This window comes from Lagopus leucura, unplaced genomic scaffold, assembly GCF_019238085.1.
Source record: "Lagopus leucura isolate 7727_CA_CO unplaced genomic scaffold, USGS_WTPT01 Super-Scaffold_73, whole genome shotgun sequence".
Lineage (NCBI taxonomy): Eukaryota > Metazoa > Chordata > Aves > Galliformes > Phasianidae > Lagopus > Lagopus leucura.
In genome coordinates this window covers 63,312,959-63,340,401 of record NW_024962252.1, presented here as the reverse complement: position 1 = coordinate 63,340,401, position 27,443 = coordinate 63,312,959, and the positions used below count along the sequence as shown (strand labels likewise).

At 38.6% G+C, this 27,443-nt stretch overlaps 1 protein-coding gene across 5 annotated transcripts; it reads left to right on the top strand.

The window, feature by feature from the left end:
• The first annotated feature begins 136 nt into the window (after window positions 1–136).
• On the top strand, window positions 137–25,041 carry COG2 (component of oligomeric golgi complex 2). Of its 5 annotated transcripts, none has more exons than XM_042878046.1 (18): window positions 137–274; window positions 470–631; window positions 1,347–1,412; window positions 1,811–1,891; window positions 2,454–2,557; window positions 3,491–3,599; window positions 5,321–5,500; window positions 7,748–7,872; window positions 9,158–9,284; window positions 12,736–12,875; window positions 15,930–15,991; window positions 17,927–18,078; window positions 19,243–19,443; window positions 20,247–20,319; window positions 21,216–21,358; window positions 22,993–23,132; window positions 23,221–23,401; window positions 24,636–25,041. In XM_042878046.1, exons 1-18 carry the CDS (start codon window positions 203–205, stop codon window positions 24,735–24,737), a joined length of 2,220 nt encoding a protein of 739 aa, XP_042733980.1. In that variant the 5' UTR covers window positions 137–202; the 3' UTR covers window positions 24,738–25,041. The 5 variants fall into 5 exon arrangements, with proteins under 5 accessions (XP_042733980.1, XP_042733989.1, XP_042733998.1 ...); XM_042878064.1 differs by having other exon boundaries at window positions 186–274; window positions 508–631; XM_042878055.1 differs by lacking the exon at window positions 1,347–1,412.
• The last annotated feature ends 2,402 nt before the right edge of the window (window positions 25,042–27,443 follow it).

Sequence of the window (27,443 nt, the reverse complement as noted above, 5' to 3'; positions counted from 1 at the left end):
TTATCCCGGCCCCGCCATTTTGAGTTGCCCGGCCCCGCCCGCAATGCCGCTCGGAGCGCTGCAGGGGGCGCTGCCATGGCGGCAGGGGGTGCCGCGCCACTATCGCACGCCGGGCCCGCCCCGTCCGGGCCGCGGGGCGGATGAGGCGTTGCGCCGGCAGCTGGTTCCTGTTGTCGTATTGGGCCTGCCGAGCCGGGCTGTCATGGAAGCCAGGAAGATGAACCTGCCGCGAGGCCCCGAGAACCTCTGCTTTGACAAGGACGAGTTCATGAAGGTGGCTGGGGGCCGTGTGTGTCCCGGGGATGAGCGGGGGGGGCTGCAGCCACGGTCGGGCTCTTTGATCCCGCAGCGGGGAAGCTGCGTGTGTGTCGCTGGGTTGATCCAGGGGAGGGGATGGGTGGGATGGGTGTGTGCGTGCTTGGTTTGCGCTTCTCCTTCCATCGTTCTGCTTTTCCTGTTTCGTTTCCAGCCGGATTTTGACGTCGATCACTTTGTATCCGAGTGTAGGAAGCGCGTGCAGTTGGAGGAGCTCAGGGAGGATCTGGAGCTCTATTACAAACTCCTTAAGACGGCCATGGTAGAGCTCATAAATAAGGACTATGCGGACTTTGTTAATCTCTCAACGAACCTGGTAAGTGCTGCTGTCTTGTTTACGCTGTGCATTGTAACGTGCTTCTTGTTTTTACATGTGAAAAGCATATGTTAGATTTAAGGCATGTTAAACAGTGTCTCCTTGCATTGAGAGGAGGTGAAAGACCATTCCTGGAGAATTTAGCTGAAGTAGAGGATTGACCCATCATATATGTTTTAGAATGCACTTTTGTTGTATAATTGATGAGGAAAATAGATTCAAGGCAGATGCTTTCTGTTTTCATCTTCTAATACTTGTAAAATTGAATGCTGTGAGTCATTAATATTCAATAGTAAAGTTTCAGACAAGGCCACTCTGCAGTATTCTTCACTAGTCTTCAAACTTACTGTCCATCTTTAGAAGTTCCAACTCATTTTACCGAGTTTTAATCCCTTCTGTGTTAAAATTACTCGTTCCCTGTTTCTCCTACTCTTTTACCTCATTTTACAACATCATACAGGTTCAAAGATTGAGGTTTATCTTTTTTATTGTAAGAAAAGTTGTTACAAATTGTTATTTTCTTTCACTTTTGGCTTTATGTGACAATCTGATATCTGTATACGTGCATTTAAAGTAACATCTTTTTGTACTGCACTTAAAACTGGAGTCTATAGGAGGATATATCTCAGTTCTCCTTCAGTATCTATAGAATAATAGTAATTCACCAGCTAACTTACCAAATGAGTTGCAAATGTTTTTATGGTAATTTCTTTAGGTTGGTATGGACAAGGCCCTCAATCAGCTTTCAGTACCCTTGGGACAGTTAAGAGAAGAAGTTATGGTATGCTCAAAAAAGTCATTATAACTTGTGTTCACTTCTGTATGATATGTAAACTATATTTTATTTTTGTCTTTGTTATAATCTTTAAAAATTATATTCCTGGTTGGGTAATAGAGGAGATGTGTTTTCTAGGACTTGCAGAAACTACATTTCCTACATTGCAGTACTGCCTTTCAGTCAAGCAATTATGGATTCCTTAAATAATGAACAAGTGAACTCCTGCAAGATAAATCTATACAGAATGTTGGAACTATTTCTGCCTTTTTTTTTTTTATTTTGAGAGTAGTTAATCTGTTTCCTATTCTGCATTGTTAGAGTTCGGATTTTTAGTTGTTTTTTTAAACTACTTCTTCATAGTAGCAAGCCAGCTTTTCATGCTGACTTTTTTTCTCTCACAGAGTCTAAGGTCATGTGTCAGTGAGGGAATTCAAGCAATAGATGATCGTCTGTCCAAACAGGAAGATATCAGGAAAAAAAAGGTACGATAGATAAACTATTACCTTGAAGAGATGTCTATTAGGGCAGTTTCTGACATTAACCCCTAGAAAATTGAATTTATAAAGATCTAGGCCATGTAGATGAATGCTGTGCAGAATTTTGCGGTTGTTAAACTGAGATATTTTGGTTGACTGACTTCATTTTTATTACGTCTTCTTGATGATAAATACTTTGTTGGAAACACTGGCTCAGTTGGCTTTTTGGATTACAGTTGCTCTTACTTTTGTTTGTAGCAGTCTGTAAACTTGTATATTGTGAAAGTAATTGAAACAGCAGCTTAATTTTTGTATGGGGGGAAAAATAACATTTGGCTTCTTGCTTGACTTGGAAAAATTCAGGGGTAAGAACAGCTGTTCTCCCACATTGAGGGATTTTATAGACTCACGTGGTCAGTAACTGATACACGATTTAAATATTAAGAAGGCAGCGATCTTACATCAGGGGAGAAAAATAATATTTTAAAAAAAAAGGTATCCCAGATATCTTCGGAGGTATTGTAGTGGGTTTGAGGTCAGACATTAAGAAGTCTTTCTTTACTTACAGGTGTGTGTCCTGAGGCTTATCCATGTTATTCAGTCAGTTGAGAAAATTGAGAAAATTCTACATTCCCAAGGCACTAATGAGTTATCCACTTTAGAAGGAAACAGGTAAAAAATAAGAAAAAGTGCTTGCTTAATTGATGGGACCAACTGAATTTTATGGTATTGTTGTAGATGAATTTACAAATGTGCATTTTTGTAATTATGGTGGAATATGTGACTATTATTTTAGTTTTGTTTTTTTTAAGCTTAGTCTTCTACAGACTCAAGTTTTGATTTTTAACAGCATTGTGGAAAGTGTCCTTTCCCTCTATCTTGGAGTGATGGAAAATGTCTCTTAGTCAGTTTTGTAACTGATGTACCATCTGGGTGCTTGTAATAGTTGATTGTGATGCAAGTGTTACTTAAAGGCAGAGGAAAAAGACAATTTCGTGAACCTGTTTGAATGTGAGATAAGCTCTGGTGTTCTGCTGGATCATACAGCAGTGAGTGGGTGGAGGTGGACAGAAGACTAACTAGATACACAGAACAAAAAAGCATATGCAGGTGTTTTCTGTCAGGGTCAGAGACTTTGCAGAATCATGTTTGGAAGCAAGACTGCTTCAATGACTCAAAATTTATTGGCACCATATAAACTTGAGAAGGATGGTTTCTCTAGAAATAGCTGTTGTTAGTTTTACCACTGGACAGAAGAAGGAAATAAGGAAATTGGGATGGTAAAGAGCACTTACTGCAGTTTTTGAGCTTTGTGAGACTGACGTCTATGACAGCAAGCATCGTCACAAAATAACAAAACACTTCATACTTCTAGGCAGGATCTCGTGTTCCTCAGCTTCTGCTCACAAATCTTGTATCTTCATGGGCCCCAGACAACTGTGATAGTCTATGTGTTATTATCATGTGGTTGCAGCAGTACTAAATTTCAAATATTTATGTCAAAGCACAAAAATTGAGGAAGGGAGTCACCTGTCTGATGCAGATGAAAGTAAGTTGATACAAAAGGATCTGTGTATGCTCATTTTCTCATTATCTCTTTTCTAGCCCGCTTTTAACTGGACAGGTTTTAGAGAGAATTGCCACAGAGTTTAATCAACTACAATTTCATGCAGTACAAAGCAAAGGAATGCCCCTTCTGGACAAAGTGAGACCAGTGAGTATTGCCTAGTATCCGGCTTAACCTTTTGCATGATCGAGCTAAAATGATACTATTAGAAAACAACAGTCCATTTCCACAGAAGAGAAAATTATTTTCAGGAGGCCATTTTATCAGCTGCGGTGAAGTGTTATTCCTTGTGTTTTGTTTGCTAATTTTAGGATAAATTCTTAAAATAATAGTGGGAAATATGACAGACGCTTTTGTTAGCCTAAATGCATCTTGCAGTTTGTCTGCTTAATAATAGCAAAGCATAGTTCCAGAAATGTACATTGTTTTTGTTAGCTGCAGCATCCAGACCAAAATATAAATTGAATGTGCTTAGAGTGGCTGACTTGAATAAATTCAAGTTCATCTCTTGCTGGTATTTGGTGCCTAACTGTTGTGGTGTCCTGGCTGGTAGGCTGATCTCCCTGATAGCCTGTTTATAGCAACTATCTAGTGTAAAAGATGAACTACTGATTTTTTTTTTTTTCCCTAGTCAGAAGGAACAAAGGCAGGTGCTTAAGAAGTAGATAGTATGAGTTGAGGTAATGCTTCAGGCAGATTAGCATGGAATCTGTCATTCTTAATGGCTTTTGAGCTAGTGAGATGTTTCATCATTACAGCTTCATGCTATTACTTATTCCTACTGGCAATATGAGCTTGTTTTATATCAAGACTTCAGTGGTACCTTGTTGATTCATGGACTGCTCACAAGACTATTCTGGCTACTGAATATGAAATAGCAACAGGATGTAGTAGGAGTAGTATTTATGGTGGGAGAACCTTTCTTGTGTAGCTTTCTTAAAAGTGTTTGCCTGGTGTCCTATACTTTTTGTTGATATCCCAGTTTTGGTTGGGTGATCTCTTAATAGAGCCTGTTTGGTGCTTTTTAAAATTTATTTTGGACTGGTGATGAAAAATTTGAACGTACCAATGTTTTGGTTGTCATCAGATAGTGGTTTCCATGACTTGTCAGCAGTTGGGTTATTGGCTTTGTGTATTCAAATCAGATTCTCTGATCATGTAAAAAATAACTTTAAGATGGATGTGTGCAATAAGTGTTAGAGAGAGGATTTGGCTTGTTGAATTGATAGTTCAACTTTGATTAAATTATTGCATGTTATTGAATTCACTTTCAGTACAGAGCTGCAAGGGACCATCTTGGGCCAACATCGTATCTGCAGCTAGTGTAGCAGGGAGTTGGGTCTAATAGAAGAAATGTTGTAGAGGATATACACTGAACAGGAGGATATATGCTAACTGAAGCAGCTGTTTAGCAGAAGTCAGAAGGAATGTACTGACAGATCGTTTTTTTGCCAGTATAATTCAGTGTCTTTGGTATGTGACAGAGGGATAAATGCTGCAGTTGTTACCCAGGTAACATACTGAAAAAGTTTTGTGTATTATCACACATAGTTTTTCAGCTGAACAAGGAATAATTATCGACCTATTTCTTCACTATAATGAGTACCTTAGGTAAGTTATGATGTCTCTTTCAAAATATACAAGAAAATAATTGCCTTTTAATTTAACATTTATTATAATAATACTGTGTTGAATAACGTCTGTAACCAAGTAAGCTTGTGTTAATTCTCATTTGATGTTAACATTTATCAGAACTCGTGTGCCTTTCAAATAAAAATTGAAAGCTGAACAAAGTATTTCTGGAAGAATTTTCTTCAGCAATGATGGCAAGGCTTTTTTTAACTACCGTGTTTTGTTTCTCTTCGTAGCGTATAGCTGGAATAACAGCTATGTTGCAGCAGTCTCTGGAAGGACTACTCTTGGAGGGACTTCAGACTTCAAATGTTGACATAATACGTCACTGTCTTCGCACTTATGCAACAATTGACAAAACACGAGATGCAGAGGCATTAGTTGGTCAAGTGCTTGTAAAACCTTACATGGACGAGGTAAGAGAAAATCAAGAATCCTAGGAAAGTGAACTGACTTGCAAGAATACTTATTTTTCCAGCTCTGGTTAGCAGTTTCAAAGTACCTTTGTGGAGGGAGCGAGGGAACGGACTGTGTTGTTTTTTGTTTCTTTTATTTAAGGAAAAAAGGTGGAGGAATTCTCTATTCACCTGTCACCAATTTTGGGTATATCCATTCGAGGTTCTTTACCTATGTTTTTCTTGGGCAGGGGAGAGATCCAACTGACAGACTTGAAACTAAGCAAATGACTGTAGTAAAATACAATTTACTCTGGACCAGAGTGCATTGAATCAGGACTGAAGTGAGCATTTTTCATCAGCAGGCTCAGTACCAAGCAAATGCAGCAAAAGTAGTTCTTAGTGCAATGTCCTTTTCTTCCCATTGTGGGAAGAGGCAACATCTGCAGTTCCCACCAGTGCCAGGACAAAAGTAGGAGCAAGATCAAGGGTTTGTTTGGGAAGCATTGACGCTTGTAAGAGCAGAGTGGCAACAGATGCTAAGAAAGTTTTCATCAGTGTGTTGGCAGTTATGTCCAGGTCAGGTAGTAATGATGTGTCATTGCAGACAGATAATTTTTTCTCTACTGGGATAGATGTGAATCAATGTCCTTTTACAGTATAAATTCTAATGCTAGCTAATTGCCCTATTTTAGGCAGTTTCCCTGGTTTTCACTAGATTATCAGAACATTTTATAAAACTATTAAATTCACTTTTCTTACAGAAAAAGTTAAGCTGGGCCAGTGCCAGGGCTATAAAGTTGTTCTAAAACTAGCATTATGCATGGCTTGGCAGTGTTAATTATGATTTCCTACAGGAAAGTTGAGAAGGGACTTTTTGTAAGGGCGCATAGTGACAGAACGAGGGGAAATGGCTTTAAACTGGAAGAGGGTAGGTTTAGACTAGGTATTAGGAAGAGCTGTGAGGGTGGTGAGACACTGGAACATGTTGCCCAGAAAGGCTGTGGATACCCCCTCTCTGGAAGCATACGAGGCCAGGCTGAGATGGGGCCGTGGGCAGCCTGGTCTATAGCAGGGGGTTGTTACTGGGTGATCTTAAAGGTCTTTCCAACCCAGACCATTCTTTGATTCTGTGTTTGGCTCCAAGCTTTCACTTTTGTGTCCTTGGGGAGGAAAGGCCTTGGAAGTATGAGAGCTGCCTTGGTGATTGTGATTGCTCAAATTGGTGTATGCTGATAGGAAACAGAATAGATCTCCTTTCCCTCATCATTGCTTCTAAAAGAGACAACACTTTTCAGTGACTTTAAGTCCCAAGTTACATTACTGTATCTTTCTCTTTGCTGTCTGTATTTTCCTTTATTGCCATTACTCTTGAAATGGAAATGTTTTAATGGTGTTCTCCTGGCTCCATAAACCCCTAAGTGAGAGGCATGGGATGATGCAAGGCACTGTTCTGCTTTCAGGATATTTAAAACAATTATTCTCTACTGGTTTTTTTACACTCATATTAAAGAGTTGACATTTCTGTTAAGACCCATAAAAGCAATGTGAACATTATTCCTAAAAATGCTGAACATGTAGCATTAAGCAGTATTAATTGCCTTTTCAAAGGTTAGCATGCCTTCCTACACATAAATGCAGAAGTGAACTTAAGCTATTTGTTTCCTTCTTTTATTTAGAGGCAGTTTGCCATTCAGTGTTTCTAACCAAGGCAAGCAAAAGCTCATCTGTGTAACTTTTGATAAAGGAGTTTTTCTAAATCAAGATAGGGGAAATAAATTACTATTTTTTTTTTTAACACTTAGTAATTCCTTCAGCAGCCAAGATATGAAATTATTTACCTTCCCCGGTGAAAGAATAGTCTATCTGATAAAATGTGAGCTGTTTATCATTGTCAATAGGATGCCTCTTCCCTTCTTTAGCAAAGGAAACATTTAAAATTGTTCTGTTTTTAGTTTATGTGCACATACTCAGAAAACAAAGCTGATGGCTTTTGGATGGTAGAAGAAGTAGAATGTTGGTGACATCCACTTAAGAATGGACTTCCTTTGGGTGCTTTGTAATGCTGTTGGAACTGCTGCAGTGGGAAGTGGTCTTCTTTCTCTCAAGCTGATGTGTCCTGCTTGGAAACTGGGGAAGCAAAATACTGAATATTGCAGTATTTTTGGATATGGTATTGGGAGTTTTGAGTGAATAGACATCTGAATCTTTTATTACTGTGTTTCATACTTGCTCTTCTGATGTTCAGCATTGAACTCTTCCTGACAGGTGATTGTGGAGCAGTATGTTCAAGCTCATCCTAACGGCCTTCAGGCCATGTACAATAAACTGCTGGAGTTTGTTCCTCACCACTGCCGTCTCTTGCGTGAAGTTACAGGGGGAGCTATTTCAAGGTAAATGTTTGGGGTTTCTTTCAATTGCTCTAAGGTTATCTCAAAGATAATATATTTTTGAAGTATCTTGTGTATTGACCTTCCATGCACAAATGACTTAGAGGGTCTTTCCGGAGGATTCATATTCAATTTTGATTTGCATCACGTGTGTGTTTTTAAAACAGTGAACAAATTTTCTTGATCTGGGGTCCACACCTTCACAGGAGGCGAATAAAATCCTGTATTTCAGTAGTAGAATTGAGTACTAATCACAATTAAATGTGTCACAAATCTAGAGTTCTGTTGTGTTTTTGTTTTTTTCCGCTCAAGTAAACATGATTGAATGTTTCATTCAAGGGCATCATAAAGCTATTAGAAAACAGAAGTTCAAAAGTGACTGGGTTGCTAGGGTGCATCAAAAAAGTGGAGATCCCCAGCAATTTGACAGATTTATTGCATGACAATGTTTAATTGATTTCTATGGTACTTCCACTGTTGTCTTAAAAAGAGCTTAATTCCCTATGCAGTTAAATTGCCTTTTCTGAAGTTTAAATGTTTTATGTGTACTGAATCGTATCCACTTATCCATCTGCTTGCAGGCTGGTTAATAAAGTGGAATGCTGTAATTAGCAGAACTACAAACACATCCCATAGGGACTGCACTGTTTTTCTGGTCATCATTTGCTCTTAAGTTGTATTACTGTTACAATACCTCTTTTTCTTTCAGCAAGTTTTTTTATCTGTATTTGTCATAATTGAAGGTTTTGACTTTTGTATACTGAAATGGAAAGAAATGCTTGTGTCTCTTCTGCTCTTGATTTATAAATTTTCCTAACGAGGGTGGCTTTCATTCCTTTGGAATCACTGTAACGTGTATAAATACAGCTTGGAACAATGACAAAAGAGAATTCTCTTTCTTTCCATTGCATAAGTCACCTTGCACATATTTGCTGTTTCTTTCAAGTTTGGAGCTGTTTAAATCTTGAAAATACATGAGTAAGAGTTAGGAGTTTTCAGCTGAAAAGCAGATGCTTTCCAGACGCACTTGCAAAATATGTAACTGATAAAATTGTAAAACACTTTCAGGATTATAAAAATACTTGCAATTTGTTGAGATCATTGGGATCATCCCAATGTGGAAGGAAGAACAGTGTAAAAAAAATCAGCATTCCTATGTTTATTAAAAAAGAAAAAAAAAGTAATTACATTTTGTCTAATGCAGTGCATGTCCTTTTAGTTATCCTTACCTCTAAATAGAAGCCTAGTGGTAAAATACAACCATGGAATCATTTCATTTTTATTTCAGTGAAAAAGCAGATATTGTTCCTGGATATGATTTCTTAGTGAACTCAGTGTGGCCAGAAATAGTACGTGGTTTAGAAGAAAAATTGCCATCACTATTTAACCCTGGAAACCCAGATGTGTTTCATGAGGTAATTAATTTTGTGACTTATTTTCCAATTGTTATTTCTGTGACACATGTATGAATGAGTGATATGCTCTAGCTTTCTTTTCCTACTGCTTTTATGTAAACTTCTGTTGTGCATGGCTTGGAAGAGAAGACTATCTCACAACACTTGATTTTTTTTGTAGTAATTAATTCTCCCCTCAGGTTTGTCAGCGTCGTGGTTTCAGTTTGGTACCTGGTATGGTGCTGTGCTTTGGATTTAGCATGTGAATTGTGTTGATAACAGAATGGTGTTTCTGTTGATGCTGAGCAGTGCTACACAGAGCCAAAGGCCTTTCAGCTTCTTGTGCTGTGCAGCTGGTGAGGAGCTGGGGATGCATGAGAAGGGGCTGAACCATGATGACTGATCCAGAGTGGCCAGAGTGATGTCTCCTATCTTGTGGGTTCATGTGGAACTATAAAACTGGGGGAGTTAGCTGGAGGGGCTGCCACTGCTTGAGAACCAGTCAGGCATTGGCATCAGTCTGCAAGTGGTGAGCAATTACATTGTGCACTGCTTGTCTTATGTATTCTATTATTATTATTATTTTCCAATCTCTTTCCTGTCCTGTTAAACCAATCTGTCTCAACACAGAAGATTTACCCTTTTTTTTTTTTTTCTTCTTTTTCCCCCCAGTTTTCTCCCACATCTCATGCAAGCAAGCATGGGGTGGAGGAACAAACGGCTGTGTGGGGCTTAGCTGCCTGCTGGGTTAAATCACAGCTGTCAGGAAAGCTCTTACAGGGGTTACTGGAAGCCAGTTTGTCATGTGAATTTGGCCTTAAATATTTGTTTTAGGAGTGACTATCCTTTTTTAGTTATAGAATTGCAACATTGATAATGGTGGAAGTGGATGGCTATGGTGTTTTTGCAAGATCAGGTCTTCTGTATGTAAAGGGCTGTTGTCTTAGTTTTTTTATTAAACAGCTGGGTTACAGCTTGCCCTAATACCTCTCAGTTTCCCACAAAGCTTCAGTCATCCTTCAGGCTTTCACCTAACGTTGTGACTTGTGCTGTTTGCTTTATACAAGAATGTATTTTATACTTAGATGGTTTTACTCTTTTAAAAGAATTATTCTTAAAAGCCTTTCATCTTACGTTGAGCTGATATCAACCAATGGTGCTGTTGTGTTTATTTAAAAAAAAAAAAAACAACCAAGAAACACCCACAATGACTTCCAGTTACTTGATGTAATCAGTCCAAAGTTCTTAAGTTCTTTCAAGACTGCTTTTGTCTACATAAGATAAAACTTGGAGTCTAGGCCATTAATATATTTTATCTAAAAATCACTGAAGTGCCAAGTGTAAAAGTGCTCAGATGTCTGTGGAAGAACTGGTAGGAGTAGTTATAAATGAAGGAGGGAAAAATGCCTGTGAAACATTTGCCATGTTGCTGATAATCTATTAGTGCAGACTGTAGTCAGTAGTCTTCTGTTTCCTAGGTTCATAGAACTGCAGAGTAGTCTTTTTCTCAAGTTGGTTTGGTTATTTTGTATATGTAAGTATAGCTGTAATACTCAGAAGTGTTATTTGTTAAAGGGTCTTTACCTGTAGAGGGAGTGGATGGAAAAAACATTTCTTTCAGGTCATGCTGTAAAATCAGACTGGCTTAAACATGTGTTAAAGTAACTGTGTCGTTGTGCAGAGTTTTTAAGTTGTTTTAGGTTATTGTGCCTTTCGTTCAAACTCAGATTTGTAGTTTTAGAGGCATTTGAGAATAATGTATCTTCTGTTTCTCAGCACTGATTTGAGTTTAGGTTCCTGTATTTGAAAGCTGCTGCATTTTTTTTTTTTTTTTTTTAATATTTTCATCATTCAATAACTTCGTCAGGTATCCAGTCCCAGAAGCTGAAAGGGAACCAACCTTGCTTGTAGTTCCCTCTCTTAAATATAATATTATCAATAACTAGGTAATGTCTCTGAGTTGTCGTCTGTTTTGAAGGTGTCAGAGATCTTTCTGGAGTGTTCTGTTTATACCTTTGACTAATATGTCAGGCAGTTGAGCATTAATGCCTTGTTTATCTTTTTGAAAGTATTGAGTTTATTATTTAGGAAAGCAGGTAGAAAGAACACTGATCTCTCATTGTTTCTGGATTCAATTCCCACATCTCTTACAGTTTTATTGTGTTCTAAATACAACTACACAGTGACAAAAGTAGCTAATCTGAAGACTTTTGTGTGCCACTTCCAGAATACCATCTCCACACCATGCAATTGCCACATCACAAGAAAAGCATACTGTAATTATACATTTGACAGAAGGCTCCAAATGCACTGAGACATGCCATGCAAAAGCTTGTCCATGCCAGTGCATTGCCCAGGATCGTTTCTGGGGGCGGAACCTACCAGCATCAACTCAGGAACTTCTGGGGATGTTTTACTACTTCGTAAGAGAATCTGAGTGTGTTGCTCACCGGCTGCTCTGGAGTGGGGTAAAAGTCCTGCTGCTTACAGCCCTGCTCTATAGAAGCACTGAGAAGTAAAATCAGTGTACCCCTAGAGAAGTAGAATTAGCATATCCTAAGTTGGAAGGGAACCACAAGGATCATGGAGTCCAATTCTTGGCTCCACACAGCACTACCCAAAGTTCAAACCCTGTGCCTGAGAGCGTTGTCCAACCACTGCTTGAACTGGGTTGACTGGAGATTAATCCAGGCATATTTCGTTAATTCAACAGTGGCTTAATGAGCACAATCTAATGTCACAAGACAACATCTGATTTGTTTTCTGGGCGTTTCTTGTTTTGTTTTGGTTAGGGGTGTTTCAGTATTGTTGGGTTTGTCTGTTAGCTGAACAGAACTGTGCATGTCACCATGCTATTTTTCATTGCAGAGAGGCAGATTTCAACTGGAGCTATATTACAACTCCTTGATTTACATAGTTTTTGTGCTCTGTTAGCATGTATTTGTTGTTTCTAAAGCTTACATTTGGGGAAACAGTTTTAGAAATTCCTATACTATAGCTCTATATAACAGAAATAAAATACCATACTTTCATTCTCATGTGCTTTTGGTGGAGCATATTTCTGGAAGTAACTAAGAACAAAAAATCCATCTGCTGTCTCCCTTTATTTCTCATTTACTGGGTCTGACTGTTCTTAGTGCTGTGCACCAGTGTTGCTCCACCTTGGTGATTCAGCTCAGAAATACTTACAGGTCTCTCTGATCTGGCTGTTGAGGTAGCTCTGACAATTTAATGCTTTTCAGAAGTGCCATGCACTGGGTTTTCATGTTCCAGTGTAACACCTATTAGATAACTGGCTCTGGTTTCACTGCGCTCCAGGATTTTGGCATTATATGATTAGGTATCGGTGCTGGCCCATTCTGAGCCTTGAGCTTAACTGTAGGCTGATATGGGAGTTCTTTTCAGAGGGTTGTGGCCTTCATTGCTTAATGGGACCCTGGCAGTGATCAGAATGCTTGTTTTCTTCCTGCAGAAGTACACTACCAGCATGGATTTTGTACGGAAGTTTGAACGGCAGTGTGGCTCACAGGCCAGTGTGAAACGGTTGAGATCTCATCCCTCCTACCACAGCTTTAACAACAAATGGAACTTGCCTGTTTATTTTCAGATAAGGTTGGTAAGCATCTGTTGGTTGTTTCAAAAGTAAAATGTGCTGTGTGTTATCTCTCTCATTCCAGAGTCAAAGAATCACTGAACCGTAGGGGTTGGAAGGGACCTCTGGAGATTGTCAAGTCCAACCTCCCAGCTAAAGCAGGTTCCCTACAGTAGGTTGCAAAGGTTGAAAAGCGTTCTGAGAGTCTCTCAACAACTTCATATGCTATTTGTTGCAGGAGTAGATCTTGTTCCCTTGAGGGTAATGTGGCACTGTTAGTTGGGAATCAGATCACAAGCAGAGGCAGCTAACAGTTTCCTTTCTCAGTTTTCTGTTCCACATGTCTTTTAGTTTGCATACAAACAGTGAGGATGAATGCTTGAGTTTATGGCTTGTTCTTGTTTACAGTCCACAATATTAATGAATTCTTTAATATGCTTTTAGTTGAGAACAAGCTGGCCTAAGAACTGTTCTGGCTGTGTTGTATACACTGTGTTCTACCCTAACTCTATGTAGCCTCTTGTCCTGCATTCTACTTGAATGTGGTTTGGATAATGTTTTCTATGCTGGCAAATCCAGTCACAAGATTTTCTTGCCTTTGTTTCCCACTATGCTACACATTTATTTGTTCCACCTCAGCTGTTTGTGGGGCTGACCTACGTGCTGGATCACTGAAATTACCAGGTTTTTTTAAGAAATAAAAGAGGAGAAGTAGGTAGTGGCAGCAAAGAGAATGATATGCAAAAAAAGAAGGATAAGAAAATGAGGTTTATTTTTTAACCTGGATCACCATGGTGGCTTTCCTTATTGCATGTCTATAAATGATGATTATGGTACAGCCATAGCCACATTTATACATCATCTTTAATCCAGTGTAAATCTGATGCTGCTGAAAAATTCCATCTGGGTATCTTATGAGAGCTGGAGCTAATTCAAGACAAGTGTTAGGAACGTGGGGATGGGAGCACGTTTGTTACTGTTTTGATGATGTGCTATGTTTTGTAAACTGGTGGTCCTGGCCTCCTCTGACAACCTTCTTTATTATTTTTTTTTTCCACTTGCACAACTGTTCTGCAGCTGTGTAGTGAACCAACATGAAGAACTGTTACCTTGGGCAAAAAAAAAGGCTGACTTCCAACTCCAATCAATTTTTCCAAGCCACTTAACTGTACAAATATTGATGCTGGCCCAAGGGAAAGGGCAGGAGTACTCACTACAATAGTGGTGCTGACTATGCAGACTGTAAGTGTCTGTAGAACTACAGCAATTATAAACTTCTTAGCAAAAGGCAGGTATCATTAATGAGTCTATGAATCCTCCCTTTTGTTTGAAAGCACAGCTTTTCTAAGAAGTGACCACTTGATCAAGCTGTAATACTGCTGTTCTAAACATTGAAAACAATCTTCAGCGTATTCTTTTAAAAGAAAATAATAATCTCTTAGGTGTTTTGAGTTCTGGCTAACAAAAAGGAAAAAAATAGTAATTCTCTTTTAAGATTACTGTAAATCCAAACAGTGCACTATTTCAGGAGATGATTGGGCAACAGGAGTTGCTTCATCTTTCATCAGTATCATTCCTATATGTTGGAATGATCTGATAACTTTTGGAATTGCCCATGAATCCTTTAGTACACGAATAATGAAACATATTCATAGCGTGGAAGCTTTTTCTTTGCTGCATGTAACTATCCCCAAGTCACACAGGATTTGTAGTGAAGTGTGTTCTTCCACTATTGCACTTATGGTTAAGATTGCTAGTTTTTTCAATTACAGAAATTGCCCAGAACAAAGAGCCCTCACTAAAGCCTCTACAAAGGAGTCTGTAAGGAATAGACGGATGTAGAGGCATTTCTTCTGTAGCAGTGCAGGTACCAGCTGCCTCAGTAACTCTTTTCCTTGCCATTTCTTTCAATTACATCAGTACAACAGATAATGGGACTGTAAGGAACTCACGCTTGTGATTGTTTTCCCGTGTGAGAAATATGCAGCAAAAGCTGAATAATTTAAAAAAAAAAAAAAAAAAGTGATTCAGTTCTCTAATTCATTTCACTGTGAGACCTGAATGTGCTGCTTTGTCAGTGAAAGTGTTGCACAGGCAGGAATTAAGATTTGAAGCCATTTCACGAATCCTTCAAAATCCGTGCTAACTCCTGGTAGTAGCTGAACAAGAAACCTCTTGTGGGTTTCTTTCTCCTTAATGTGTCAATCACTGATATTGCTACTTAAATTACTTTAAATATGCATCTGGTACATTAGTAGCTGGAACAGGAAAAGCTGGGCAGGTGCCTGCTCTGATTTGGAAATGACAGCTGAGAAGTTTTAAAATGATCTTTGCAGGTTCATAATTAGAAAGTTTGGTAGGTGTAGAGATTTCTGTGATGAACATAAAAGCAATAAGGAAGAACAACAAAAGCTTTCTATAGAGAAGTTTAAAATATAGTTTTATTGCAGAGTTAGGAATAAAAATGTTACTAATGATTACATTTTTATCCAAGGGAAATGCTGTTCTTATTTGCTGTTAAACTTCAGGGGGGGAAAAAAAAAAAGGCAAAAAAGAAAAAGAGGAGGGTAGGGCATCCTGTGAGGAACTATTGATTTTTGTCAGGTACAGAGTTGTTTGCAGAACCTTATGCCACTGTCCATTAACAAACACATAGAAAACTAGAGGCTCCCAGTGCCACGTGACATACCTGAAGGTCAGTTTAAGTAAGTATGTGGTAATATGTTCACTTCTAGTGTGAAAACAATAACAATTAGGAAAAAGAGCCCACTAACACAAACCTTTCTCCATAAAAAAAAAAAAAAGATCTAAATGCTTGACATGATCTTAATTCTAAGTTGTATATTTACTTGTAATGTGTATGTTTTAAATCTGCCTATATAAAATGAAATGTTGTCTTTCAGTATTTGTTGATTGCTGGCCTTATTTATATCCTGGGTTACATTGAGGAAAATAATAAATGTATAACCTGTCAGTGTGTATACACTAATGGCATACAGACTGAACATTGAAAAGTATTGAGGCATCAATTTAAGAAATGATTTATTTATAATCAACACTGCTCTGTTTTTCAGATTTAGAGAAATAGCAGGGGCCTTAGAAACTGCACTTTCAGATTCCCTGGAGGAAGCACCAGGTAAACTTCCACTGAAAATTAGTAGTTCTCCCTATTGTGATGGAAGCTGTATTTTAAGTAACAGTGATTATTGCCTCTTCATCATTTGCTGACTTGCATCCTTAGTGTTCACGTTTGCTGTTTTGTTGTTTTTTTTATGAACAGATTTAACAGTAGACTACATTTTTATGGGGAAGGCAATGTAAAAGCATTGTTCGGTGATCACTTACTAAAAACACTTCTTATGGTAGCAGTAATTAACATAGTTGTGGGTCTATTCCCTTATTTCAAAAAAGGTCTAAATTTCCACTTGGCAACCTGTGCATGATATCTAAAAGGTTATGCTTTGTTGTTGAGGCACATTTCTCGTTACATGTGGAGAGGAAGATGTCTATCTGTTGGCAGCATTTAGGCTTTCTGTGGTTTGTATTGTTGGCTTCTACTCAAAACATGTACGTTGATTTATGAGCAGGTGAGAAGGCAAGCATAGAAAAGATTATAGTGGAAGGACAAACCTAGGGTATTTCTTAGAAGTATATTTTAATTAGACAAGCTTTTACTTCAGTTAATCGAGTAAAATACCTGTGAGGAAGGCAGTGAAAAGTAATGTACATATATAATGCACACATATGTATACATATCTTTATACACATCTTGTGTGTAATATTTTGAACTTTTAAGCTAAAGAAAGTAAGGAGGAAAAAAACTCATGAAGATGAAATGAGTAAATCCTACAACTTCGAGGCATTTATTTGGAACTCACGATCACATTAATTAGCTTTTGGATTCTATGCTATAAAATCAGAATCATAATAGTCTGGGTTGAAAGGGACTTTAGGATCATCGAGTTCCAAACCCCCTGCCACAGGCAGGGTTGCCATCCACTAGGTCAAGTGTTAGATAAGCTTGCCAAAGACACCCCATCCAGCCTGGCCTTGAACAGCTCCAAGGACAAGGTATCCATAGCCTCTCTGGGCAGCCTGTTCCAGGACCTCACCACACTCTCAATGAAAAACTTCCCCCTGACATCTAAATCTAACCTCTTTTAATTTAAAACTATTCTCCCTCATCCTACCACTATCTACCCATGTAAAAAGTTTATATATAGTTTCCCTTTAAATGTTGGAAGGCCATAATGAGGTCTCTGTGCAGCCTTCTCATCTCCAGTCTAAACAAATCTAGCTCCTTAGCCTGTCTTCACAGGAGAGGTGCTCCTGTCCTCTGATCATCTTTGTGGCCCTTTTCTCAACACTTCAAAAGCTCCACATCTTTCCTGGGCTGGGGGCTCCAGACCTAGATATGGTGTTCCAAATGGAGCCTCACAAGGATAGAGTAGAGAGGGGCAATCACCTCTCATCCAGCTGGTACACACTGGATACCCTTGGCCTTCTGGGCTGCAAGCACACACTACTAGTTTGCATTAAGTTTTTCATTTTCTACCATGTTTCTATGATAAAAATAAGATCGTAGTTCTTCAATTGCACCACAGTTTCCAACTCCTTCTGCTAATTTCCCATTGCATGCACTGGTATAGAGGCACTTCAGCTGGTCTTTCAGCCACATTATCTTTCAGGAGGAAAAATGTTAGTGCATAAACTGCTTTATAAGTATTTGGTTTCAATATGGATATTCCCACTGTTTTCAGTACCTGTTTCTAGCATGTTCCTCAGACTTAACTATGAAAGGAACAGTAGTTCAGTGCTAATACAGTTTTACTCTTGCATAAGGCCCTGCAAAGTATGCTTGTCATTAGACAATATTCTAAAGGAGTGAGGAACTGGTATTTTCAGAGTTTGTTTTAGTCCGTGTTTAACAAATCCTCTTTGCTACCCTTGTGGTTGTGTCTCAGGGATATTTTTTTGTTACATGTTGGATAATGCATTTATTAACATCAGTAATTAACATCTTTCAAGAGTGTGCTTAGGAGCTTAACTTTTGTTGCCTGATTCTTTTTAGAGGGCAGCTCGTATTGTCTTTTGGCTACTCACATGGTCTGGATGAGTCTTTTGAAGTGTTGGTCGGATCAAATGTTTTTACCATTGTTAGCACACCGTCTGTGGAAACTTAGTCTGCAAATTTTGGCACGTTACTCTGTGTTCATTAATGAGGTAAGAGAACAACGTAGTTATGGTTCTGAAGATTATGCCCATCAGTAAGAGTCCTCCTTAAAAAAAAAAAAACAAACAAACAAAAACAACAACAACAACAAAAAACCCACAGCTGATATTGGGGAATAATTGAAGATAAAAGAGACTTTTGGAAGTCCCATAGTCCAAATTCCTGCTCAAAACAGGGCCAGAATAGGTAAGGTTATGAAGACCATGTTAGGTTAAATTTTGAATATCCAAAGTTGAAGGCTTCACAGCCTCTTGAGCCTGCTTCCAGTGATTGACCACCTTCACAATCAAATATCCTTGTATTCGATACAGTTGCCTTTGTTGCACTTGTCCATTTCTTCTTACTCTGTCATTTTAACTTAAGGGAAAAGTCTGATTCCATCTCCTCTATGCATTCCCCTTAGGTTGCTAAAGGCAATGCTCCTCGTGAGACTAAATAGTACAGTTCTTTCAGCTGAATTGTCTCTTGAAAAGTGTTGATAAGTCTCAGGATTAAAACAGATAGCTGAGTGAAACGCGTGCTTTGCAGTAGAGGGCTTGAGGAAGTGAGAGAAAGGAGATGATTGACAACAGTGAGTTATGTTTCTTGACACCAAGCAAGACCTTGGCTAGCCTTGTACAGATATGAGCAAAGGGAGGATGAATGACTGGGGAGGGCTCAAACTCCTCCATTTGGTGATTTTATTGGCCTAGAAAATCCTTACAACTCTTCTAGATGTATGCCTGAGTATTCCTCTCAAAAGTGTGACAGTGGAATAGATTATGTGTTGATTCTTGGCTTTGACTCAAACACTCTAGCAGTGGAATTGGTTGTCTCTGCAGTGGAGAATTACCCATCCCACACAATTCACAGGTACAAACAGTTTCTGTAAAGTGGGTGATAATCAGGTCTGTTAATCTGAGCACCACACGGGTGAAAATTACTCCATGACTGTACTGCCTTGTTGTTTAGTGACAAAAAAGCTCTAAGTCATCACATTATGTAGTGCACCAAAATCTGCTTTGAAATCATCTCTTTTAATGTAATTGAGGAATACAGTTATCTCTTGCAATTGCAACATTATAATGTGAAAAACTTATTAATCCTTTATATACTGTCTCGATAAATGCAATCTTAACTGCCTTTACTGTTGCCCTCTCAATTTGACATTTCAGGTTTCTGTAAGGCCCATTTCCAGTGAGAATACAAAAGAAAGCAAAAAATTAATGCCAGCTGGTAGAAGGGAAACTTCTGTAAACCTCAGCTCTAATGAGGACCAAGGGAATGGATCTTCCCCAGAAAGTCAGCCTTTGCCTTCCATATCAAGTACTCAGTTGGTGCATGTTGCTGCAGATCTGGATAAACTCCAGGAAAAGGTTGGTGCTTGTGACTTCACATACAGAAGTCTTTGTCAATCTGTGTGCCAGTGTTGTTGGTTTTGGATCCTGTTAATTCAAAAATAAATGAAAAAAAGAAAAAAAAGTACTTATTTTTTAAAATGCATCTTGAATACTGAAACTGGAGTAGTCTGACAGAGAAAATATCACCTGGAATAAGGGGTCTAATCTCTACCTAGTTTGAGTTACAAGTTACAAGAAAAACCTGTTTGGATATTTAATCAGTAGCTGATAGACTCTACTCCTAAAATGTTTCTGCTCATTTTTTGGTGCACAGTAGCACTGTTCCCAGAGTCTCACTTTTGCCTGTAAGATCTCTGGCCTCAAAGTGTGGTGCAATTTTGGGTTTAATAGTATTATGTTCTCTTTTATAAAAGACCTCTTGAAAAGAGTTGTATCATCATCATATTTTACTAACGATCCAGAAACTTTAAAAGAGCTATATGATATTAATATGCTTTCAGTGGGAACTCTTCTAATGTACTTCAGTCAGTGAGACTGAAATTTCTGTATCCTGTGAAGCTGCATCTGGGTCAATAATGTTTTGTGAATTGTCAGTTATTTTCTCTGAGGACAAAAATGGTAATGTAGGGAATTCAATGAATAGGCCTTAATTCCCATAATATTCTCATTAACCCGAGTCTGGGTTTCCATAAACATGACAAAAAATCAGAGAAGATTGAAAGGGTCTTTTGATACACTTGCTAGCTTGCGGAGTACAGGAAGAGCTATTGAAATATGTTTATAATAAGATTGTGTCTATTTTATGTTTCACTCTTTAGATTCCTGACATCTTAGAAATGATTAAACCAAAACTTGAGATGATTGGCTTCAAGAATTTGTCTTGTATTGAAGGTAAATCTGAGAGACTGAATTCAGTCTTTCCCCCTTTCCCAAGTCCCTCTGCTAACTGAACCATATCAGCTTTTATGCAGAGTTTTATTGTTTACAATGAAAAGCTTGAAAATAGGAATGTTTTATGTTTGTTTATGTAATGGTGCTTGTTTCTGATCTGAACCATTCTGTGACTCTGAGAAATAGAAACTGCCTTAAATGGAACTGTGAAGACTAGAAAACATTTGATTAAAATTTACTGAGTCTAAAGTAGTTTCTTGGGAGAGAACTTGTCTAGTAATTAAGATGGTTCTCCATGAAGCGAGGAACCTCAGTCTGGAAGATCAGTATCAAATCTTTAAACTCTTGCAGTAAGGAAAATGGAGAATAAAGGAGATGGTTTGCAGTATCCAGTTGAAACTAAAATATTACGGGTAGATGTCCAAGTCTGTAAGAGAGGTAGGAGCTTGTGTACGTTGCAACTCAGTAGATGGTCTCCTGACAATTGCGAGTGTGCATTAGGCATGTTCCAGTTACTCCCTGGGGAATTTAGGTGCTGTGGAAAACAATTTTACAGTCCCAGTTTCCATGCTGGATCTGAGCTTTTTGATTCAAGCCCCTTGTTACGTTGGTAAACTGCTGGTACATTGCTGGAAAAATAATGTGAACTTGGAGAATGTCACTTTACCCTGTTTGTTTGTTTGCTTCTTCTGTGAACCCATTTTTCTGGCTGAGGAATGGCTGATATTAGTGGAGATGTCTTATAAATGGCTAATATGTATGTATTTATTAACTATCCTGTATTTGACACCAGGAGCAGCCATCTAGGACAGATGAGAGAGATGGGAATGATGCGGATTTGTACTGTGATGGGGCAGGGTAGCTCATCTTAAACTTTAGTATTTTTACTTCAATAGGAGCCTTGGAAGACTCAAAGACTTCCTTATCAGCCTGCATACCTACGTTGAATAGCAGGATTATCCAGGATCTCAGCGAGTCCTCTTTCACTTACCTGAAGAGTGCACTGGAAATTCCAAGATTATATAGGAGAACCAATAAGGTCAGTACTGATTTCAGATTTAAAAATACATCTAGGGGAGTCTGCGTGAAGAATGCTAACTGAGCAGTACATTTTGCTCCAGGGCTGTCTGTATCTGTTTAGCAGTCAACAGAACTATTTTATAACTTTCGATGACTTAGTGATTGCCATTTACCTCATAGAAAGGAAGGGAGCCCAAGGGAGATGAGGCTGAATTGTCTTCCTGAGTACTGAGAGCTCTCTACAGCTACCCAAAAGGAGGCTGTAGTGAGGTGGGAAACGTCTTCTCCCAGACAAAGCAGGACAAGAGATGGTGGCCTTACACTGCAACAGAGGAGAATCAGGTTGGATATTAGGAAAAATTTCTTCTCCGAAAGAGTGTTGAGGCAGTGGAATGGACTGCCAAGGGAGGTGGTGGAGTCACTGTCCCTGGAGGTGTTCGGAAAATTTGGAGATGTGGGACTGAGGGATGTGGTTAGTGGGCATGGTGGGGACAGGCTGATGGTTGGATTAGGTGGTTTTAGTGATCTTTTCCAACCATAATGATTCTACAATTTTTTTGAAATTTTAGGTGAGGTAGCAATGAGAATACAGGCTTGTGATGGAAGGAAAGGCAAGGAGTAGAACTATTAGGCAAACAAAAAAGGGTTAATAATAAGAATAAAAGTTTCCCTTGTGTCATAGCATGTATCAGAAGATGAGCTGCTACTGAGCTGCAGGCTTGTTTTAGAGTACGTTCAGGGGGGTGGTTCTTTCTGACTGCTGTGTCAAGAAACTTTTTCCCAGTGAGCTAATTTCTTAGATTTGATTCAGGAAGTGTATTGTACAGAAAGAACAAATGAGAATGGCCAAAAAATTAATATTGTTTTGGTGAGAAGTTAACAAAAGCTAATTCATAAATATGTTACCAAAAAACCCCATATCAGATATTGCCTTGTTTTGCTACTGTGATTTTGTTTTCACCAGGCTGTACAGTTGTTACTGTGGCTAGCTTGGTCTGATGTAAGAAAATGGCAATGTAAGAAAACTTGAGTAACAGTTATTTCAGGTGTACCCTGTGTATGTTTGGTTCCTCTGCAATAGTGAGGCTTGTCCAAGCTCTTGGATGGATGATCAGTCCTGGAGAGCTGAAACATTCTGCATCCAAGACTAGCTCAGAAGAAGGTAGTAATGGGGGTGGATATTGGAGTTATCCCAAAAGCATTCTTCTGGAAAATATGCTGAGGTAATAGGGTGGTATAATAATAGAAGGAGCAGTGTTTTCAGTTTAGTGAAGTATAATACAAGATAGTAGCTATTCTAGCAAAAGTGCATCATATATACTGAGTCTTTTCAGCTTTTCTTGAGGCCATTGTGAGTAGGAAGTGCCCTTATGATACGAGTAGCTGGCTGGCACGTGCATCCTCAGAAACTTGGGTCATTTTGGATATTGTTCCATAGTATATTCCATAGAATAACACTACTAAATGATGTTGTCATAGGGTCTTTCCTGCATATGAAGACCTCTTTGTTGATTGGGCTTGAATAAGTATCTATTTCTTGGCTTACATCCACCCTTAGCATTCTACATACATGCTGTAATTGGTGTCTGTCTTATCAGTAGATAAATTACAGGTTATTTGTTTTTTCTACCTTCTTTCTCTGTCTGCTCCCAGGAAGTGCCAACTAAAGCTTCATCTTATGTTGATAGTGCTCTTAAGCCCTTCTACCGACTGCAGAATGAGTACAGAAATGTACTGAAACAGCCTATGATCCATCAGTGGTTGGAAGGTGCCCTCTCTGAAAGCACACAAAGGTAAGAGAGCCATACATAACATTCTGTGCAGCAGGTGGGCTTTTTGTAACAGTAAAATTTTTGCTCTCATTAATTTTCCTTTTTTTAGGTATTATGAAACTGTATCAGATGTTCTGAGCTCCGTTAAGAAAATGGAAGAGAGCTTAAAAAGGTTGAAGCAGGCCAGGAGGACTGCAGCTTTGAACCCTGTTGGTACAAATGGGGGCATGAGTGATGATGATAAAATCCGACTGCAGCTGGCTCTAGATGTCGAGTATTTTGGAGAGCAAGTAAGTTAAAAGAGGAAACATTTGTTTACTGCTATTGCTGGTTTTGGGAACGGAGGGGAGGTACAGGAGGAAAGTTCAGCTTCATTTTTCAAAAGTGAAACTTTGTATACATTTTGTTTGGTTGACTTTTACAGCTGTGTAATGCAGATGACTTGAAACCTGAGTGTAGAGTCTTCTTGAGCGATAGATGCTTTCCTGTGATTTCTTACATAAATGAGAAAGCTTGTATTTCTCAATGTTCTGAATTCAAATATTTCTTAAGTACTCAGAAGCTAAAAAGAAATACTAAGTGGACAAATCAGAGGGAATCTTCTTCTCTCCTCCAGTAGAAATGACTCTATGGCTTCAGTTGTTGATTGCCTTTTCTCTGGGTATTTCCAGCCTTGCCTTAATGCATAGTCAAGGGTTTACATCCAAGAGCTTAGAGGATTTCTTATTTGTTGTGTTACACAGTAGTAAGCTCTTTTCAGTGCCAAATATGAAACCTTAATTACCAAAGTAAAAAAAAGGGGAAGAAGATAGTCCAGGAAATATGTGTAGTAGCTGTATCAAACTGCATAAACATCCTGATTTGCAGTCATCATTTCTGTATGTAATATGCAGATATAAACAAATAAGTGTAGTCTACATCATTAGTTGCCAAGCAGTTGTCATCAGTGTTGTTCATGAGCACATGCTGTGGCTGCATTATAACAGGCAGATACATTTGGCCTGTGTGTGAACTGATGCTTTTCTCATTTCTGAGGCTTAACTGAAAGGAAAGTGATTTAAGTGGAGGCATGAAAAGTATTAACAGGAAATACCATTTGGCAGTTTTTAGCTAGGAGCATGAGCTGGGTTCTTGGTTTTTGTGTTCCTGTTATGTGCAATAACAATATTGCAATGTGTGAATTTAAGTTGAATTGGGTAGATTATGAATAATCATTTAGGAGCTGATTTGGTACCTTTGGACGAAATTTGGAGTTCCAGCAACGAACACCTTTTCAGGATTATTTCATTACTAGTATATTTAGATTTCATTGCACTTTCAGGTTTATCATTGTTGTGTTTTTCTAACTGTTAGAACAACAGATTTCCTAGGTAAGAAATTTCTTGTAGTAACTTTTCTGTAGAGTTTTCTTTTTTTTTTTACCATTCATTAATGTAAGATAAAACATATGCTTTCCCAGTTGTTTTAACAACATGAGCTTTTGTTGTTTTAAAGCAAATCAATGCTGCTTTTGTTTCTTTTTAGATACGAAAGATGGGACTGGAAACAAACAACATAAAAAGCTTTTCAGCCCTTACAGAGCTTGTTCTAACTGCCAAGGATCAGGCTACAGTGGAACAATCCTAAGTGGTTTTGAAAACGTGATTGACGATGAAGGAGAACTATTTGTTATTTTCCCAAATAAGTAGCAATGAAGTGCTTCCTGCTGCATCTCAAGCAACAAATCGGTGCATCTTCTGTTTGTTTCACCAAAAGATTGAGAGTTTACCAATAGTTTTCCATTATATGGAAAGCAATCATAAGTTCTAAACTTCTTACTGCAGAAGTGGGAAGTGGAAGAAAATGTTTCCATTATTTTTCTTGTAAATGTTATTATGTAGAAGAATGAACATATATGATGAAAATAGTATGTAATAAATTGTCTTCCTAACTCTGATGTCCCATTTGTTTTTTGAATCAAATGTATTGCTAGTTGTCTAAATCTTCCTAAGGAACAGCTGTTCTGAAATAATGAAACTGTTCACAGGAATACCTGTCCGCTATTTATTGCTGTTGCTTTGCATTTATCAGCTTTCTCTCATCATGAGTCATGGTTTGCTCTTGTTAGGATTTCAGATGTTCTTATCTTACAGATTTTTTTAATGCACCTTGTTGGTGAGAAGTGCTCCGTACAGAAAGCTGCTAAGGTACTGTATAATTAAAAAGTCATTTGTAGTACCGGTACCTAACTTTCTGGCTAGTGCTTCCATAATTGTTTCCCTTCAAACTAGAACTTAATATACTGAGCTACCTGTTGTGTACATTATTGCAAGTGTGGTGGAAGAATTCGTTGGGACTGGGGAAACCTAAGTTTCCTAAGTGTTTCCTAAGTTTCAGTGGGATTTTTGCATCCATATTCTGATGGGACAGAAGACTGGGAAGAATATATGTGGCAATAACAGAATAGCTGCTGAGAAGTGGCAGACTGAGAAGATTTCACTGTTTTTTGGTAGTGTTTCGTATGCAGTTATATAAGATACAGTGTGAATAATGCCAGGAGAAAATCTGTCTTAATATGTTTCATTTTATAAAAAGAGTGAGAGCTTTTTAAACTGTTAGCTTGGCAAACTCCCTCATGGGTTTGGAACTCTGTCTGAGCTCTTCTTGGAATCTGCTTTGCTGCCTGTACTGAAGTTTTGCAGCTGGAGCTTAAATAGCAAGAAAATTATTAACTGTGGAGGTGAAAAAGAAGAAAGCAAAAAAGAACACATCCACCTTTCTGTTAGAACTTCATTAGTTATATGGAGTGAAGAGTAATACGTGGTAAGTATTTTAGACGTAAAATTAATGTCAGAGCAAGTCTCAGTAAAATAATGTTGGGAAAATGAACAGATGCCATGTTTTCCAGCATTAGAATATTCAGGAAAGCTTATCTTTTTCATACTGTAGCATGGACTCCAGAACTTCTCTCTTCCACGTGGAACCCCCTGATCCCTTTCTACAGGGCTGCTCTCCAGCCTCTCTTCCCCAAGGCTGTACATATACCAGGGCTTGCCCAATCCCACGTGCAGAAGTAGGAGCTTGTTCTTGTTAAACTTAATGCAGCTGGTGATTGTCCAGCTCTCTAGTTTGTCAGGATGTCTCTGCAATGCTTTACAGGAGTCAGCAGCTCCTCCCAATTTAGTGTTGTCCTCAGAGTTGCTTAGTTTGCCTTCAAGTCCTATATCCAAGCAATTGATGAAAATGGGGAAGAGAATTAGACCTAAAACAGAGCTCTGGAGAACCTTAACAGTGACTGGGCACTAGCCTGATGTAACCCCATCTGCTATTACCCTTTGAGCCCAACCTGCCAACCAGTTGTTCACCCATCATACTATGTTTTTGTCTAGCTATGTGCTGGACATCTTTTCCATTTGAAAGCTGTGAGAAACACCATGGAAAGCTTTGCTGGAATACAAAAAGATTAAATCAGGTGGCCTCTTTTGGTCAACTGAGTAGGTAATTGTGTCATAAAAGGAGATATAAGATCATTAAACAATTTCTCATGATTCCATGTTGATGGTGAACAAAGACTGCATTGTTTTTCAGATGTTTTTCAATAACTCCCAGAGTAATTTTCTGGCTTGTAATTAGCAGGCTCTTCTTTCATGTAATTCTTGAAACCTGGGACTGCATTTGCCAGCTCCTAATCAGCTGAGACCCCTCCAGATTCACAAGACCATTGAAAAATAGGTCTTACAATAACATCAGCCAGCTGTGAGTTCCCTAGGATGAATCCATTTGGACTCTCAGACTTAGGCATCCAGCTGGATGCATCTACTTTCTTCCTTTTCATCCTCAGGGTGTCAATGGACAGCTGCTTTCTACTGCCAGTATTTTCCTTGTTTCTCTTCTCTGTAATACTGAGCAGTGCACAGAGTCCTTTAGTATCTTGTAGTCCCCAACTACAAATAATGGTGTTTTGTCCTAGAACTTAACGGCATCATTGCCAGGGACTCCCTTACATTACATTCCCATCTTCATGGTAAAAATGGAAACTTTTATGATCTGCAGTTTTATTTGCGGTTGATTGTACCTTCTGGCTTCAATGAATAAGTAAGTGGAATAACTTAATCGAGCCTTTATGAATACTTGGAAGCTGTCTGTTTCATGCTTACAGCTATAGCATTGGCACTAACTTGCAACTTACTGTCTTGTAAAACATAAATCTGATTTAGAGCAAATTTCAAAAGTTGGAACAAGAGATCGAGTTGTTACAGGCATAAACCCAACTGAACTGTGGCAAAGCAATTAGAAGTCGGTTTTATTAGTAGCTTTCTTGTTCTGCAAATTCATAGTTAATTGCTGCTGTGT

Excerpts from the sequence above, each read along its gene's own strand:
- COG2 (XM_042878046.1), top strand. The coding sequence starts at position 203 with ATGGAAGCCAGGAAGATGAACCTGCCGCGAGGCCCCGAGAACCTCTGC. Across the intron at positions 3,600-5,320 it reads TTCTGGACAAAGTGAGACCA|CGTATAGCTGGAATAACAGC; the intron begins GTGAGTATTGCC and ends TTCTCTTCGTAG. Across the intron at positions 23,133-23,220 it reads CTCTCTGAAAGCACACAAAG|GTATTATGAAACTGTATCAG; the intron begins GTAAGAGAGCCA and ends TCCTTTTTTTAG.